Raw genomic sequence first — 18,160 nt, 5'->3', positions numbered from 1 at the left:
TGTTTTAATATATTTCTATATCCATGGGTATACTATCTGTACAGTATATAATTATACAATATTAGTTTTAAAATGGATTAATTTATCCATTAAAATATTTTACTTAATGTATATATTAGTTTATTTTTATTAGTTATTATAATATAAGACATGTATTTATGTTGCGTATTACATGAATTTATTTCTATATCCATAGGTATTATCAATACAATATGTAATTGTATAATCAATAAATTTTTCTATTAATATATTTTACTTTAATACATTTACATGTTATAAAATTGTATATTGTAGATGATACTAATTTAAGGTAATAATTGGATTATGACGTTAAGTACACATTCCATGTAACATTATAAAATGCAAATACCTTTATATACACTGTGATTTTATTATTTATGTGCATTTACTATGTTAAATACTTTAGAATATATTTTTAAGATAAAATATTTTGGCTGATATATTCTCACTAATAAATAATTATGTTTAAAAGTTGTTTTAATAAAACATATGTATATTAATTGTGCAGAACTATATTATGTCAATTAAATACATACTTATTCATATAACATTAATTATATTACATCTTTATTGCGAAAACACAGTACTCACATACTTACCGCATAGATTACGTTTGTTGCATATCTTCGGCGCTTCTTATCGCTATGATCGAACATACAGACGAGTTGACATCGAAAACACAACTTATAGATAAATCTTCTAGTACACAATTATATTCATGATCAGGATACCGAGTCCTAACGTAATGAGATCTTGGATCCTCGGAAAGCAAACATTCAATGTTACTTTTAAAGGCCTGTGTTCTATCACCTATCAATTCCGTTAGTCTTTGAAGAGCATCGTCTGTAAATCTGACTTCATAAGCTTGAGTTGGTGGATTAGAAATCCATGAGGCCACTCTAATACCATCATGACTTATGTTGATCAGATGAGCAGACTGTGGTGGGGTGAAGCGTTCTTGGCCATCGGGAGCCCCTCGCTCCGCGTCAAGTCTTTCTGGTGATCTTTGGAAATTACCATCGAGTATATCAACACTGGATGGAGAATCTGGTGATGGTGAAGTCGGAGTTAGGAAACTGCTTGGACGGTCCCCAGGCGAGGGAATGTCATCCTGGTATGGAGATCTAGATAGTGGGCTGCTGGTGTCGATGCCAATAGGGTTCGTTATGCGAGGACTTAGGCTGAAAATAAAAAAAAATCTGTTAAATTTCGTGCCGGTTCTTAATCTGTATACTGAACTGGATGGCAGGGAAAAATTTTTATACACAAAATGTATGCTCAGAAGCAGCTAAAATGTGCTACATGAAAAATTATTTTTTATTTGATTTGAAATACAGATTAGTCCAGCGCAGAAATGATAGTTAGTAATGCGGACTAATGATCCATTGCTAGCAAAGTATCCTATTAGGTCAGTCTCCATACAGTACCCCCCTAGAAATCGTCATGGTTAGTTTATTGGTTGGTACAGCCCAGCTTTTCGGCTCCTATAACAGTAGTGCCATTGGGAATACGTAACAAATGACTAACCTTCTAGTGTCAAAATTTTCATCATCTATTTGTAAATTAGCCAAAGTATCTGCTGCATCACTGATGCCCTCAGTGGGAGGGCGTAATATTGTCGACATTGTATCTCTATAAGAGATTGGATAATCATACTGTGGGATATATGGCTTGATGTCCAACACTGGAGTCCCATTTACCATGTCAACACCTAAAAAATGGATCTTATTGCCTGAAATAAAAACAATGGTTCTATTATTACAAAATAATGTATATTCGCAATAATCTCAAAACCTACTGACTACTACCGATTTTCATCCATCAACAGACAGATTTCTGAGGAATGTTTTAAGATTTCTTAGGTGTATAATTCGTTAAAATTAAATTTATTAAATACCTCATGGAACATCCATAGGGTGCTTAATTAAATAATTAATAATATAAAATATATGGGCACAGAAAAAAAGTAAAAAAACTTCCATGAAATAATAAGTTACAAAATCTTGCTTCTATAACAAACACGAAAGTTAATGACGATAGATGGATGTTTATTAGTCTTTGCCAAGAACTATGTAAAATTAAAATTGGTAATTGAATGAATATTTTTTTCTAGATTATAGTCATACACCCCACATATCTGTACATATAAGTACTAAGTAGTAATACACAAATTTAATGTAGAAATATGAAACCTGTAATTGCCACATGCAATACAAAATAACAGAAAAAAAATTGTAATACAGCAATTCATTGGAATACAAAATTTACCTTCTATATTTTGAATTTTGACAAGTGACAGCCCTATAGGGCTGGGTCTGTGAGGAGACCGTGTTGAAAAGACTCCACGTCGCTCACCACCAAGTCGTGGAGGTGCTACCTTTGCAGGTACATTGGAACTCTCTGTTGCATGGAAGTGGAATATTATCCTGTTAATAGAACAACTCAAATTATCTATCATCATCATTTTTTTTATCATTAACAATACAAAATATATTTAGTAATACTAGTCTACCCCTGCTTCATCGGGGGCCTTCATGGGGGATTTATGGCCCCATTGCTAGCAATGTACCACGTCAGGTTGACCTCCACGCGGTTCCCCCTAGAAACCATCCTGATAAATTCTTAGTGAATTTGTCACTATGAGCTAACTAACCTGACCTCATGCTCATTCTATCATTATCCACTGGTGCCCCACCAGCATAAACCGTTAGCGCAGGCGGGTGCATCATTCCATTATCATCCACCAAAAAACCCCTGCTTCATCGAGCTACTGCTGATAATTTTGCAATTCCTGTATATAATAATACAATATAATATGTCACTAATAAATAATTAAATTCCAAACACTAAAAAACTTTTTAAATTTGTGCAGTGTTTCTGGCTTCTATTTGTGTTCATCACAAGCTAATTGTATAGATTCTTTACTCAAATATTACAAAGAAGACAATGTAAAATATTTGTTACTGCAAGTATTAGATCAGATCAAAATAAGACAATCATAATGATCATCCATTAATTACATAATGTTTATCCATAATCACTTATCCTACCCTCCAGTTTTTTCAGTTGACAAGAACTAGTAAGAAACATAATAGGTACAATCTTTTTGTTATTTTTGTTTTGTTCCAGTCTTTAAATATTATATAGCATTAAGTTCTGCATATGTCTAATAAGTTTTAAATAGAATCCTTTGTCAGAACAACTAATACCATACCAGGTAGTCTCCCAAATAGTTTAAAAATAATTAGAATTAATAACAGTAACTATATATAAGATATTTTTACCATATGTGGGAAAATTCCTCTAACCCACTTAAAGCATGTTCCGGATTATTGAAGACATTTTGATTTATTATGACTGTCCCCCTGGCATTAGCCATCAATGATGGTTGTCTAGGTACACCTCTTTTATTCTGAAAAGATGTCTCAATAATACCAATACTTCTATATGAGATATTGTCACTATCTTCAGATGTCGATGGACTTGCTTCATTGTGATTAGTGACAACTGATGTTGCTGCAAATTAGAAATTATATAATATTAATAATATACTATTGCCTTCATGACTTTATCCCAGATGGGCTACTCAGAGGCAATTAACTGTTATTAAAAGTTTCATCTTACTAATATTATAAACACGAAATGTTTGTATAGTGAAAGGAATCAAATCCAGTGCCCCTTAATATAAGGTAGTCTGCTAAACAGCTATACTACCAAAAGTGTCAATAGAAATAACAATAAATAATTAATAAAAATGGTAGATTATAATGAAATATTCAATAATTAACAAAATAGCAATATTAAATAAAAGTAGTCTCAAATGTTATATAAATAATTACCAGAGTCAGTGCAATTTGCACATCGCAGTCCACTTAATGCAGACTTAATTAGTTTTATTTCTTTCAGGTGTTCATGTTTCAGCGCAAACAGTTGTTGCCTGAAATACACACCAAAATGAAACCATGTCCAATGTAAATCATAAACTATAATTAATACATTTTCATTCATATTATTATATTCATGAGTAAAATACCTCAAGTTTTTTATTTCTGTTCGTGCCAAACTAATTTGGTTGCGATAATGATCTATGTCTCCACTCATTATTGGTAAAAATTCATTAAAGTATGAAAGTTAATCAATTATAGTCAGTAATAGTAAGGATTAAAATAAACACAAATTATAATAGACAAGTCCCGGCGGCGAATGAGAAAATTAATGGTGTTAAAGAGATCAAAACCGACCATAGCAATGGAACACCCAAAAACTATACTATTCTAAGGACATAGTAGTTCTTACTCTTTGGTTCAGACATATAGAATGGTATTAAGAATTAATTTAAAATAACAAGCCGTAATTGACGATTATTAAATCGGTTATTGTATTTGTTAAACAAAAATCTAATTTGCAGATGTAATTGGAAAATAGAAACAAAACCCTGGCGCCTACATCAAGTGATGTCAGTCCGTAAATAAGTCAGTCATCATTGTAAATTATTTCTATAAAAAAATACAAGTCAATAATGTCATTCTGTTGATACTGTAATAGTAACAACATGTTTTACGATCGTATTACATTATCAGAATCTACGTGAAGTTATTAAATTATAAAGTTATTAGTATATTTCATATGGGTCATGCATAAGTTACGGCACATGAATAAAACTTAAACATTAATGAAATTATTTCAAGTAAACCCTAAATATTAATATAATTATTTATATTATCTTTTTGAGATTTTTGTAATTTATATGTTGACCTCTTATTAATAATATATTCTATGAAATTTTCATCCTATTCCGTCCAGCCGTTTTTATTTGAAAGATTATCACACAAATAGAAGGTTTACAACTCATCACTATTTAAGATTTTATTATATATACAGACACTAGAACTGTAAATTACAGCAAATAAAATTATAGTGAAATATAAGAGACATGGTAAATGTACAATAACAAAGGAAGACTAACATGAAATTGCAGTCCTGGCCAAAATTTTGTCTCTGTCCTTCTTTAAAATTCCGTTCCATTCCTTACATTTCTGTGTACATTTCCCTAATTTTGATATTGTCTAAATGCGAAGGCAAAGCTAAAGATGGAAAAAGAAAAAAAAAGTATAAGATATTCAGCAAGTCTTAAATAAAACTTTTTATTATACTAGAAAGTATTACTCTTTAATTTTAAAAAGTAAATGTCATTGTCAAATTTTGATCTGAATTGAATTGTTTAATTACTTTTTACTTCTTCAAGAAAATAAATTTATATAGAATAAAAACCACTACCTCAGGTACAGGTGATCATGATTATTTATCTTTTATTATAGAAATATCATTAATATTAATATAGTAATATAAAACTGTAAGTAAGATTGTTATTTTATGTAGGTATTACGATTTTATGGCATCTAATATGCATACGACCTGCCCTTGCGATTCTTACGAATTTATAATATGTATATGACCATGTTTATATTATACACACAAACGACCGGAAAAATTATGCATTACTCAAATAACGTTGAAAATCACACAATTTCATTGCGTGGTTAGTAGTAAATAAAGAACCAAACAGATGTAAACAGTGACTTTATTTTAAAAACGAGACGAGGCAAATAAAATAATACTGTTAATATTATTAAAGTACACTTACTTTGACTTAAACAAAACATTTAAAAACTGTACGTTTAACTAGCGCAAAAAACTTACAAGTTATCGTTAAACCATATAATAGAAACAGAATATTTTAAGCCTTAATATCACATCATCTATTAGGTTTCTTATTTATTCAATCTTATGTAAAGACTATATAGATACCTGATTGATATTGCTCAGTTATAGAAGGTACTGTGAAATTTTATAACAGTATGGTCATATTTCAATAGCTTCCTAAATAATTAGCAAATTCATCTAGCTATAATACCATAATACAATATTGTTCAAAATATTTGATATTATAATACGCCCCTTAATTAGAGCTGAAATGTACGGGTTGCCCTCTATTGATATAAATAGTAAGTTGTTGTTATTGGCATGGCAATTTTATGTAATGATAATGGCAGCACTGTATATTGCGGTATCCCATTTACACCGCACACGTGCTGAGGTTTTTGATATTTTATTACATTATTTTATTTTGCAGCAACTACCAAAAACATCTTGAAGCATCACCTAATACAGGAATCTAATAAACATCAAGTAATTGGCGTCGGACTTAACATGTTAGTAAAACTTATTTGTTATTTTGACACGCTGGGGTGGGGCTTAATGTCTGTGGAAAAGGATCGCCACGTGTCCTATATTTAAATTTTTCATATTTTGTGTTTATTTTATGCTTTATAAACGAAATCTTTAGAGTATAGGAATGGTAATCATATCTGCACATTACTACACAGAAAAATTGGCTACTCTCCTTCCAACTGAATGTATATTCTGTTTGTAATCGATTATTTTCTTGTACCGGTTTTATTTGCAAAATTCAGTTTTGTAGTACAATGTAAATATAGTTTATTTCCCTGCTGTTTTGTCTTGGATGTGTGTGTATATGGTATTGCTTGTTAATGTTTGAAACCGGTTTAACTTAAAAAAAACAAATGTCATTCATTGTTTATAATAAATTTATTGAACATGATGAATCTCAACAAGTAAAAGAAATCCATGACACATTGCATTGCTTTTCAATAGTACAAATACAACAAAACTTGCGGTTCTAATATTTGCATGGAAATAATTTAATAAAAGTTGTAAAATGTGGGTACCTCTTCCTGTATAAAATTAACCAGATATTGCTATATTTAATGCAAATATATAAAATTACCCGGAATATATTTTGAGGGTAAAATTTTTATATTGAACTTACCCACATTTTCTTTTACTCATTCATTTTAGTGTATGTACAACACAGTACTGTAGCATTTTATTAGGGGCTTAACAAATTTTACAAGAAAACTAATATATTATAATCATTGGCAAATCTAATGAAATATTTATAATATATACATTTTATTCTAGGTTTCAATTTGAGACAATGGTACCAAAACTGATTATAGTTCTAAATAATATAAAAAAAAATTTCATGTATAAATATAAATATGTAGGGACCAATAATCATTGAGTTAAGATATAAACATACCAATGTAGCTTTACTAGATATTTTTTATTGAATCTGTGATATTATTATTACAGTTAATATCTTATCATCTATATCATGACACATTCAAAGTAAAATATAATCACCTAGAACAGACAAAAATAAACTGTGTGAAACATAGTATAGACAACCTTGGTGGTATAGCAGTTTAGCACACCACTTTACTTCTAAATGTTGTTCAATTCTTTGCATGCTGCAAACAGTTGTATTTATAAGTATGCTTATTTGTATAAGTGTGGTTAATCTCTATGTATATATATGTACTGATTATTGAATATTTTTTTGACAATATATTTCAGAGTGCACATACATACATAGATACATTTATAACATAGAATCTTATCACTGGATCTATAATTTGTCGGATTACAAGATACTCCTTTGTAAAAAATTCTGGACTATAGGGGACCTTTGGCAGCACGCTATAATCCGACAAATTCGATGGTCCGACACTGCCTTACAAAATGTTTGTTGAATAGCCGGGTGTCCACTGTATATAAAAAACTAAGTATTTATATCACTTGTTTAGTACCCATAACACAAGTTCTGCTTAGTTTGGAACTAGATGGCTTTGTAAATTATCCAGGGTTATTATTATTATTATAATTCAATTAATGACTATAGAAGTGGTAATGGTACCTTTATTACTGTTATATTCAATAATCACCAAATATGATTTTTTATTCTTTTACCAACTTAAATTTGATCTTTTTTCACAGAGATGGCACTTTTGCAGTTCATAGAAAATAAAGACGACAAAATATAAAATGCTTTATAATAAAATTAATCTAATAGTATAGAAATATATATGTATTGCTAATTGTTTATTTTTTTGTTGTTTTAAGGACAATATGATTATAAGTGTTCTGAATTCATATCTGATCCTCCTGCATTATTTATCATCTCAAAATTGACCTCAACCTAGTTGGTCATCATGGGACAATATGACCATTACACTAACAATTATCAATTTAGTTTAAAATTTTTAATATATATACCTAAATATTTCTACTACTTCCATTTTTGTAGATTTATAATGTTATCATTTGTTACGTCAAACTTATCTTATCTTGTCCATTCAATATAACTATCTGAAAATAAAAAAAAATGATAGACTGATACATGATTTATATTACACACTTCACTGTCGATATCACATATGAAGTTAATATTAATAGCTAATGTTATGACAATAAAATTAATCATTTTCTTTTTGGTGTAGCACAGTAAATTGAGTTGATGGCAATGGTCACGGAAGCGAAGGTGAATGGCAGCGAGTTGGAGTCACCTGCAGAGCTACCTCCCGCGCTCGCGGAGAAGCCTGCTGGTCTCCCACCTGGCAAGTATGTACTTGTTGGATGGGACATGGATACTACGGGCAGGAGGTTGATAGATGAGGTAATTAAAGTTCATTAATATAATATGTATATTATTAATTTTCTATGAATTTATTTGTTCAAAATCATCAGTATGAGTGCCATTTATGTCTACTGCTAAGGTGGGTTTATAAACTGTTATTTGTTTTGAAATGATTGGTCATATAGTAGTAATACTACATGACCATTATATATTATACTGATGACTTTGAACAAAAAAAGAAAGAAGAAAATTCAAAGGTAGCTCTTAAAAAAATAGCCACATTAAGAATATATGCTTTTGTATAAGATGAAAATTTGATTTTAAAAATACAATTTACATGTATCTTATTAATAATAATATTACACTTATTAATGTTAAATAACACAAAAATGTAATTTAATTTGTTATCCAGATATGTCAAATTGCTGCATATACGCCGAAGCAAACATACTCTCAATATATAATGCCCTATGGTGACTTGAACCCAGGAGCACGCCGTCGGCATAACGTGCGAGTCGTTACAGTCGGTAGATACCGTATGCTCAAAGATACCAATACTCATAAGGTATGTTATTGAAATGCTTGATATTTTTTTTTAAATGGATGATAATGGTAAGTTTTTTCAACCTACACCAACAGTTATGAGCATGAGGTTAGGTCAGTTAGCCTATCGTGGTAAATTCACCCGGAATTTATCATGATGGTTTCCACATTGCTACCAATTAGGTCATCAATCCACAATTCTAACAATTCCCTTCCGCCATACTTGATAATAAACACCATTAAATAAAAGAAATATTGAACCTGTGGTGTGTGTGTGTTAAAAATTAAATTAAATCTCAAAAATATATTTTTGAGTCAAAGCAGTTTATAATGTACATAGTCTACATCTTGGATCTTCATTGTATCATTGTGCATGGAAATATAGATGTTTTTTTTTATATAACATCAGACTTTTTGTAATGAATGAAAATGGTATGGTGCTTTGGGGATCCACCAGAAATTAACCACAATAGTTTTCCCGTCCAACTTGAAGGACTAATAATGTATTCTTATTAATATCAGCATGTTTTTTTTTATAGATATTGAAGACGAAATCTGAAATCTCAGCACTGTCGGATTTCTTGGATTGGTTGGAAAAGGAGAAAGGTGATGGTAGAGTGATCCTTATTTACCACGAGCCTCGCCGCCTCAGTCCTACTATGCTACTAGAAGCTCTCACTAAGTTAGTTAATTTTTAAATTTTACATTTAGTACACGTTATCGATATAGTTAATTGGGTCTTATCACAATTTTATTATTACTATACTAAGGTATTCTTGAATGGGACAGGTAAGCTCGATGTTTCAACTAACTTACACTATATATACTGACTATAGTCGGCTCACATTGGCTAGTGTAAGAAAACTGACCTGAATATCAAATCAGCTTAAAAATAGTTTCTTCTTGTAGGACATTTTAGCCGCTTAGAATATTTTTAAATGACCTGAAAAAGGAGGCACTATCTTTGGTACCTATTTTTTTTTTATTGATTATTTATGGCAAAACAAATCCTGTACAGATATAAGTTACTGGATCGATTCAAGACGATAGTAGCTGGGTTCACGGATAGTTACGCTCTTGCTGCGGACAAGTGCAAGTCGACGGTCAAGTCGGTCTCTCTGCGAGTGCTCGCGCGAGTTCTTCTCGACGCGGATTCCCTGTCTGTGGATAGCGCACTCGACCGGGCAACTGCCGCGTATAGAATCGTTGAGCATCTAGCACAAGGTACTTATAATTTTTATATCTAATTGAAGAAATATGCTTGCACACTCACTGTCTTATCTCACCCTATAACCGAAACAACCATACAAAGCAAGTGGTTTGGCGGCTGAGATACTGAGTCTAAACCAGTATTTCCCAACGTGCGGCCCACGACACACAACCCACAGGGGGGCAATTTGTTTGTTAAGCAGGCTATCCGAAAATGGATTATTAAAATTATGTGGAAAGTGAATTTAAATTTTTCATTATGGTTTAAAAATTTACTTACATTAACAATTTTCTAGTTATTTCTTCCTAATCCAAATTTAAGTAAAATTCGGGTCTAACATACTAAGCGGAATTTCATTAATTATTGCCATTGGTATACCTATTAATAGTATTATATTTTCCCGTACAAATGTGGTTAACACTATTTCTACAAATTACTTACTTTTAATACTGAGCTGATTTGATAGAATCAATACAATTATATCTATGTTATGCCTGATGTTGTAAGATCTGCATGTATGATTCCCTTAGGTGAGCAGCAGGAGGTTGGCGCTGGTGGGGAAGGTGGCTCCGACCTGGTGGAGACGGCACGCACGTGGGCGCGACCGGTGCACACTGAGCTGGATGCGCTTGCAGCTCTCAAACGACTGTTGGAAAGGTATGGATGTAAGAGATGGATATTACACACACCACAGCCCAGATGAGAGGCTAAATGTGGAGAATAGAAACCATTTTACAATGTATGAATACTTTGAATCTCATAGGAAACAATGACAAATATGTGTCAATAGGTCACACATTATTATTATCAAAGTAGTTGACTTGAGTGAGGTTGAGTGATACCTCAGACATGCCTAGACTTAAACTCAAAATCATTTATTAAAAATAAATGGTGATTTCCACCCTTATCACTTAACGATATGAAAATCTGTTAAACCATTTTAGAGTTTTATAACAAAACAGACAAGAGAATTTTATAAATTTGAATTTTTATTTTAATTTCTTAATTATTGCTGGTATCAAAGAAAGTAGTGTTATTTCACAGAACCAGTATCAAAGTAATTTATCGACTCTTCCCTCATGACTATGATGAGCTGTATCCAGCGTCACATAATAATAACATGATTTCTATATATGTGTTGTAAATATTACTTTTTATTTTTTATGTATTTTTATTAAATAAGTTGTAAATATAAACAGACAGAACACGTTCCGGCCTGTTTTCGCACCACTATTGCGATCGGCGCGGCCCGAGAGGAAACGTGTGACGCAACTGCGGCGATTGTTAGCTGATGCGGGCCTCCTCTACGACCAGCTCAAGGATGCCTGGCAGGACCAGAAGCTCGAGGGTAAAAACCATTATATCTAGAACGCAATTCGAGCCTCCAAATATACAAATATTAATAAAAATAATAAATAATCTTAAAAATAAGACAAAAAAAATCTAATTCTATACATTTATAAATATATTAATCCCAGATGCAATAGTCAGAGGTATTGCCAACTGTCAATCTCTTGTTAGCAAGCTTTGTTAAGTGTTGTGTTCAACAAGTGATTTTAGCTCGATATTTTTTAACTAAATGTAATAAAGGACATGCCTACTATATGTAGATGTTTCTCTCCCCTGACAGTTATAATTATAAATTGACATAAATTTTGTTTTATCTCCCACATTTGAACTTCCAATCTTCCAAGTCGGAATAATAAACAACATTCTCAAGAGAATTTACAATAAATTTTAAATCACAGTAATTTTATATATTTTCAGGACTAGAGAAACAATTGGAGTCATTGACAATTTCCGCTAAAGAAGAGGACATAAAGGAGCTGATAGAAATATTTGACTGCCACTTTGATCCTGCCAAAGAACCCAAGGGACCTAAGCTTAGAGTACCTAGAAATATACTCCGAGTAAGTAATCTTGGATATGTTGATTAATCTAAACTATATGTTGTAGTGTAACATGAAATATTTTGAGAAAAATTCAATATACAGTGGATGATGATAGAATAAGCAATGAAGTCTGGTCAGTTAGCATATAGTGTATTTGAATTTACCAGAAATAAAAAACGATCGTTTGCAAGAGAGATGTGGCGGAGGTGAACATGATATATACAGTCTATAAATAAGACAGCACAATACGCTTAAAACTAAACTGTATTAACTCAGAAATTATAAATTGTGAAATATCAATACAAATTGATATTTAAAAGTATGAAAGTCTATTTCACTAAGTTTTGATATTTTGTGTTAATGCAGTTTAGTATTAAGTGTGATGTGTTCTATACTGGTTAAGGTGCATGATTAGTTATTTGTCTTTAAATAAATAGTATACCTGAATTGGGTATAATCCAGGTAAATGAATTTATTCAATATTTCAATAGGCGACATCGTCAGCGGGCGAGACGGGAGAGGCTGACGGCAGTACTAGTGAGTCACAAAACAGCTCGCCTCACAACTCGCCCAACAAAACCACAAACAATGGTGAGTAGCAACTTTAATTAGACCCTTATGCATGAAAACGCCAGGTCTTGAACTTACTTTCAATATTGAACCCTTCTATATTTGATACTTTGAAAAGAGGAAAATGACAAAGTCACAAACAATTTAAATGGGTTTGTAAGGAGTTTCTATGATATTATTCATAGAAACTCCTTACTTAGTATATTTTACGTAGTATAAAACTTCATTTGAATAAGAGTAACTTACTATTTTCCATTTCTGATGGTAGTGCTACTATTGTATTCGGAAAGTCGTAAGCTGTCGATTATATACATGAAATGTACTACGAACTTCAGGTTATCATATGACACCCGTGAAACCATATCATACCTCTTTTAATATAATTTCGCTGTCTTATCTGCACCCTGAATTTAAGACTGACGTGCCCAAACAGACGACTAATCTTATCTACCTTATACCCGAATTGTAGATTAATAATAGCATTTCAATCCTATTGTATTATAATGCGTTTGTTACCAGATGTGGCAGCAGCAGGGGATCCTAGTCAAAAGGTAGCAGCGCCGGAGGCCGTGGCGGCCAACTAACGACGCGCTCGCTCCCAATTTTACAAATAACGAAAGCTTAGACTTTTTACCATATTACTATTGTTTAGTATTGTAACAGCCATAGGAATGTAACATATACATTCAATCGTATTATATATATAGGTTACGTCTACTACGGAATTGAAAGATTTATTTTGCAAGCATCGGTGAACGAGTCTACATATTTTTTTTTCTATTAATTGCCCATTGTTTTCTTTTTATTTTGCTTTATGCATAAAGTTTTTCTATATACATAGATGATAATGTAGTTGAGTGCCTTAGCAACTCAGTGTTATAAGATATAACGTTTTGTATATCCATAATATTTTTGTGTCTACATAATAGTGGTGAACAACATTTTGTTGTTTTTGCAATGACATATGCATAATGAAAATATTCTTGTGCCGATTTTACACGGTCGAGTGATGAAGTTGCGATTATGTTTAGGCGCGTATTGTGAACATTGTGATTGGTGCGATGTTGCGGTGTTTTGAAATATTTTAATATATCACAGTTTTAATATTAGTCAAAAGAAGCGATTTATATTTTAAGTTTACATTTGGGGCTTCGAACAAGGATATAAAAAGTACAATTGGTTTTATTTATTCAATGTTACTTTTTATTTATTTAATAATTATGTGTGCAATCGCATAGTAACGGATGGACTGATTTTTATCATCCGATATTTTAATATTTTTTATTTATTTTTCCTTACCCCTGTTGCGTAGTAAGTTTTTAGGATGTCTCGTTATTTGCGCGTACGCTGATACTGTTGAGCTATTTACGTGCTGCATTGTTTTGTTTGCCATAGGAAAACTGTTAATGTTTTTCTTCACCATACAATAAGCTACGTAATAATACAAGTGTGTACCTATTAACTTACCTCTAATTTAGTTTTAACATAGACTGTACATATAATTTAATTTCTTATTTTGTTCAGATCTCTAATAAATATGTAAGTCTACATTATGTTCGTTTTTATTCAACAAAAACTCATTGTTTTTTTTTATGACTGCACAGAAGACGAAATATAAGAAATTATAATGAATAATAATGGTAACCCCGAACAATTCACATAGCGCCATCTTATCCCAAGCTAAGCAGAGCCACAAGCTCTGCTTAGCTTGGGATGGGTTCTAGGTAACTGGTCGAAATACTTGAGACATTTTGTTTGTAAATACATAATATAGGAAACACCCATACCGGTACCATATTGGTACCATAGTCATAATCAGGCTGTCAAGAATTTTTTGAGTGTGGCTTGGGTCAAAAGGCCTGGCTAGTGGAACGCTATTTATTTAGTTAATGGAATATTTTTTCTCAATAGAACTGATTAGTATATAGTAGTTGCATTGTAATAAAGTAATATGGTGAACCCAGGTGATCCATAGAAATTGTATTAAGAAAATCATCGACATTCGTTATTCTCACACAGATAGGACAACAGACAGGACTTTGTAAGTCGGCTGCGTACCTCTTACCTATTTCAGCCTGTTTGGCGGCTGATCCAGTTAAAGGAAGAAGGAAGTGGACTTACAACGCGAGGCCGAATAGGCAACGCATTATGGGTATCAGTGTCGTCACATTATGACATCATAATTATCACAACAATCAGAGAAAATTGTAGACAAGATATGGTAAAGAAACTTCAAATAAAACAAAATTTGTAAGCTTCTATTGAGCATATATTTCATACCGCCGTTACATCATCTTTTGTCCATCCTTCTGCTAAATGGTCTCTTACAGCTCTGTCCAATATTATCTGAAAAATTAGAAATCATTATTTTATAAAAGCTAAACTGTATGATACAAAATTTTAAATTTCAGTTATATAATGGTACTGTGTGACCAATTTTTATGATTATTTTTTGTGTATATTTCGTTTGGTCTGAAAATGGGTAGTAGGCGCAGCCTATTTTTATACGCTTAGATGATAAAGCCCTATATAGTTTGATCACTCTCTTTGAATATTTTGTTCTGATAGTCTTTAAATATTGCATATGGTTCCTTACTAATTCTACTTTGTGGAGTAAAATTTTTAATTGTATAACACCCAAATTTTATCTTCTGAGCTAAAAATTTAAGAGATATTATTATTAGATAGAGCTACAAGTTGGTACAATAAAGAGAATGAAACTAGTACGACACGGCTTAGAGCCCTTATGAGTAGCTAGATATTATTCTATTAATGTTCGAATATTTACCTCTATATCTCTACAACCCTGCATAGCTCTGCTTAGCACAATGTCGAAATAATCCATGTGTAATCTGTGAGACATCTCTAATAGTGCTATTTTACCTGCAAATAAACAAGGAAGAATCAACTTTACTGGAATTTAATGAAAATGTTGGTTTTCGCAAAGATATGAATCTACCTAGATACCTAGCTATCAATATGTAGATGTTAGATCAGTGTGTTAGCATGTCAGTCTATTGTTTTCCATTTAATTTGTACCAGCTCTTAATAGTTAAGTAGATATCGCAAAAATTTCATACATGCCTTACGTAATGATCTGTTAGTCCAAATAAACAAACTAGCTTTTGTATTTATAATATTAGAATTTTGGCCTTTTTACTGTCATTTTTATCAGCCAGTTGTGATAATGTAATAATTATAAAAATTTAATATGTATCTACATATCGCCCAAGTGAAAAAACCGCTTTATAATAGGTGCCTTCATTTATGAACTACAATGCCACACTATACAGACAGGTCATACCTATAACTCCCCTTTTTTTGCATCGCGAGTAAAAAAGATTTAATGTATTTAAGTAGCTCTATGGTGGTTTAATACATAGTGTGTACAATCCATCGCCATATATTCCTAAGCAAGTAGTAAAAGCGCTAAACATATATACAATAGATGGCGCTGTACAAAGAAAGATTAAGACTTAGCAAAGGTTATATAGAAGTGGCAGTTTAAAGTAAGGATTTACCAGTGGTTGGCATCGCGGCAACTGTCAGCACAAGTCCGCCAGCAGCCTCTTCCACGTGTCCGACGTCGAGCAGAGGTTCGGGCGCCGTCGCCATGGAGGCCGAGCTGGCGCAGACGTATGCGCGCAGCGGTATACCTGCCTCAGTTAGTGCAAGCGTCGCCGCGTTCACACACGCACAGTATGCGCCACCATCTGCCTGTAACAATTCATTCCTTAGTATTTTTACACATACTATGTGGGGTCAGTGTTTCTGCTGCTAAACTAATCCCTGAGGATTAGTAGAAGTATAACATCTGAGTCCTCCAGAATGGCAAAACCTGATGATGGCATTCTGAGACTCAGATGTTATACCTACATATCATGTAATTTAACATCTGACCCTCCTTTTGAAACAGCATACAAAGCAACTTTGCTGCTGGCTGAAATGGGTAAGACAAAAGTACAAAGTCTACTTCCTTATTCTGTTATTTATGAGTGAAAAATCTTCCAAAATTATATCAACTTAATGCAGATAGGAATATGCTAGTCAATGTAACTCAACTGTATTTAAGTATTACCTCATCTACCATAGTTGTAAGAATTTATCAAGGTTATACAATACAGTTAATTAACAATTACTATTACCTGCAAAACCTCTACATAGATATCTATCTGTGAGCGTGGGTATAATTCTGTCTTGATGGCAGCAGTGAGGGCTTGCCGTAAATGCATTGACATCTCTTGTGATTTACGGTCTCCCCGTGGCCTGTTTTTTCTTTCACCTGCAGATTTACCAGCTATTATTTAACATATAGTCATAGGTTTTAATTATGCAGTCAATAACCTCTAGGAAAAGCTTGAAGCTAATAATTATGAATTATTATGTGAAACCTAAGGGGTGGGAGGAAATACAATGAGTGAATGAGTGGTACCTATCAGGGAGGGAGCAAATATATAGGCTAAAGAAAGGTGAGCTAACACCCCAAGTATGGAACCAAAGGGTGGTACATTTTGGGTCCTTGCCTGAGAACATAAGTGAAATAATAAAAAATATTTACCTGTTGAAAAAGTAGCCATACTGTACTGACAGTTAACTACAACCCCTTCAGTAGAAAGTTTTGATTTCGATGCCTGAAAGAGAAAACTAATTTAATCTTTTTTTGACCTCTGTGGTCTACTGTTCCAAAGTATATAACCGGTATATTAAATACTCCAGTGTGCCTGCAAATCATTGTTTATAAGACCTCTTTTTGTACACAACTTTTTTATTCTTTATTAGTTCTGTGTCGCCATAAAGACTATTATTATTGTTGCCGATGGCAACCATTTTGATAGTTTTTATGTTTTTTATATGTATTTGAATTTTATATTTTGACGTTCTGTTTTTATATACTATTTGTTTTCTTATGCCATATTGTCTTTATATTTTTGCTAGCGAGCTGATTACACCTATTTTACCTCACCTAAGAACGTGTCTCATTTTTAACCAGCCTTAATACAGTCCATTCTTCCTTCCGTAACAATTATTATTAAATTATTACACGAACAAAGGCCCAGATGAACGGCATAATGAATAGAATTGGGAGATTTTTTGTAGGTTATACGTACCTGATGTGGTCCATAAACAGCTGCTAGAACTTTTGTATTTCCCTGTTCTAAGTAGGCACTGCCATCAGGTTGTGTGAAGACACCAAGTTTACATCTAATTCTGCGTAATTCATTGGGTCTTCTACCGTCAAGTCGAAGACCTTGACTTGAAAGCAAGTCCGGTCCTGGCATATTAACAATAGTTATTTGTATTTAAAAATAATTTTATTATATGTGTTTGTGTTTATACAATAGACGAAAACAAACAAAATACTGTAATATACTGATTACAAATTATCTACTGAGTGGATGTGTTTATTTGTACCATGTTGTAGTA

The 18,160-nt window shown here is 32.3% G+C and overlaps 3 protein-coding genes across 4 annotated transcripts; 1 reads left to right on the top strand and 2 right to left on the bottom strand.

Annotated features, from left to right (window-relative positions):
- Positions 1 to 498: 498 nt before the first annotated feature.
- Positions 499 to 4,182, bottom strand: LOC131850146 (tRNA (adenine(37)-N6)-methyltransferase). The gene is made up of 6 exons (XM_059200319.1): positions 4,055 to 4,182; positions 3,861 to 3,958; positions 3,306 to 3,537; positions 2,290 to 2,447; positions 1,549 to 1,753; positions 499 to 1,202 (listed from the first exon to the last, which is right to left on the bottom strand). The coding sequence occupies exons 1-6, from the start codon at positions 4,120 to 4,122 to the stop codon at positions 629 to 631; spliced, it is 1,335 nt and encodes a 444-aa protein (XP_059056302.1). The 5' UTR covers positions 4,123 to 4,182; the 3' UTR covers positions 499 to 628.
- Positions 4,183 to 6,089: 1,907 nt separating this feature from the next.
- On the top strand, positions 6,090 to 14,286 carry LOC131850094 (maternal protein exuperantia-1). Of its 2 annotated transcripts, XM_059200251.1 has the most exons (10): positions 6,090 to 6,233; positions 8,385 to 8,560; positions 8,934 to 9,086; positions 9,604 to 9,746; positions 10,083 to 10,288; positions 10,805 to 10,931; positions 11,474 to 11,622; positions 12,042 to 12,184; positions 12,658 to 12,757; positions 13,256 to 14,286. In XM_059200251.1, the coding sequence occupies exons 2-10, from the start codon at positions 8,402 to 8,404 to the stop codon at positions 13,318 to 13,320; spliced, it is 1,245 nt and encodes a 414-aa protein (XP_059056234.1). In that variant the 5' UTR covers positions 6,090 to 6,233; positions 8,385 to 8,401; the 3' UTR covers positions 13,321 to 14,286. The 2 variants fall into 2 exon arrangements, 1 of the variants encoding a protein (XP_059056234.1); XR_009357823.1 differs by having other exon boundaries at positions 8,390 to 8,560; positions 12,042 to 12,757.
- A 711-nt stretch (positions 14,287 to 14,997) lies between these two features.
- Positions 14,998 to 18,160, bottom strand: LOC131850155 (exosome complex component RRP41). Its single transcript, XM_059200329.1, has 6 exons — positions 17,845 to 18,160; positions 17,295 to 17,367; positions 16,882 to 17,018; positions 16,258 to 16,453; positions 15,525 to 15,619; positions 14,998 to 15,082 (listed from the first exon to the last, which is right to left on the bottom strand). Exons 1-6 carry the CDS (start codon positions 18,013 to 18,015, stop codon positions 15,011 to 15,013), a joined length of 744 nt encoding a protein of 247 aa, XP_059056312.1. The 5' UTR covers positions 18,016 to 18,160; the 3' UTR covers positions 14,998 to 15,010.

This window comes from Achroia grisella, unplaced genomic scaffold (assembly GCF_030625045.1).
Source record: "Achroia grisella isolate CSIRO2021 unplaced genomic scaffold, CSIRO_AGI_Agris_v1 utg702, whole genome shotgun sequence".
NCBI lineage: Eukaryota > Metazoa > Arthropoda > Insecta > Lepidoptera > Pyralidae > Achroia > Achroia grisella.
The sequence above is the reverse complement of the archived record's forward strand: the minus strand, read 5'-3'. Positions and strand labels throughout refer to the sequence as shown.

Coding starts and splice junctions, on each gene's coding strand:
- LOC131850146 (XM_059200319.1), bottom strand. CDS start 4,122: ATGAGTGGAGACATAGATCATTATCGCAACCAAATTAGTTTGGCACGA. Junction 3,959..4,054: donor ACAGAAATAAAAAACTTGAG/GTATTTTACTCA, acceptor TGTGTATTTCAG/GCAACAACTGTTTGCGCTGA. Junction 3,538..3,860: donor TGCAAATTGCACTGACTCTG/GTAATTATTTAT, acceptor TCTAATTTGCAG/CAACATCAGTTGTCACTAAT.
- LOC131850094 (XM_059200251.1), top strand. CDS start 8,402: ATGGCAATGGTCACGGAAGCGAAGGTGAATGGCAGCGAGTTGGAGTCA. Junction 8,561..8,933: donor GCAGGAGGTTGATAGATGAG/GTAATTAAAGTT, acceptor TTTGTTATCCAG/ATATGTCAAATTGCTGCATA. Junction 12,185..12,657: donor TACCTAGAAATATACTCCGA/GTAAGTAATCTT, acceptor ATATTTCAATAG/GCGACATCGTCAGCGGGCGA.
- LOC131850155 (XM_059200329.1), bottom strand. CDS start 18,015: ATGCCAGGACCGGACTTGCTTTCAAGTCAAGGTCTTCGACTTGACGGT. Junction 17,368..17,844: donor CTGTTTATGGACCACATCAG/GTACGTATAACC, acceptor TTTCTCTTTCAG/GCATCGAAATCAAAACTTTC. Junction 16,454..16,881: donor TCTATGTAGAGGTTTTGCAG/GTAATAGTAATT, acceptor GAATTGTTACAG/GCAGATGGTGGCGCATACTG.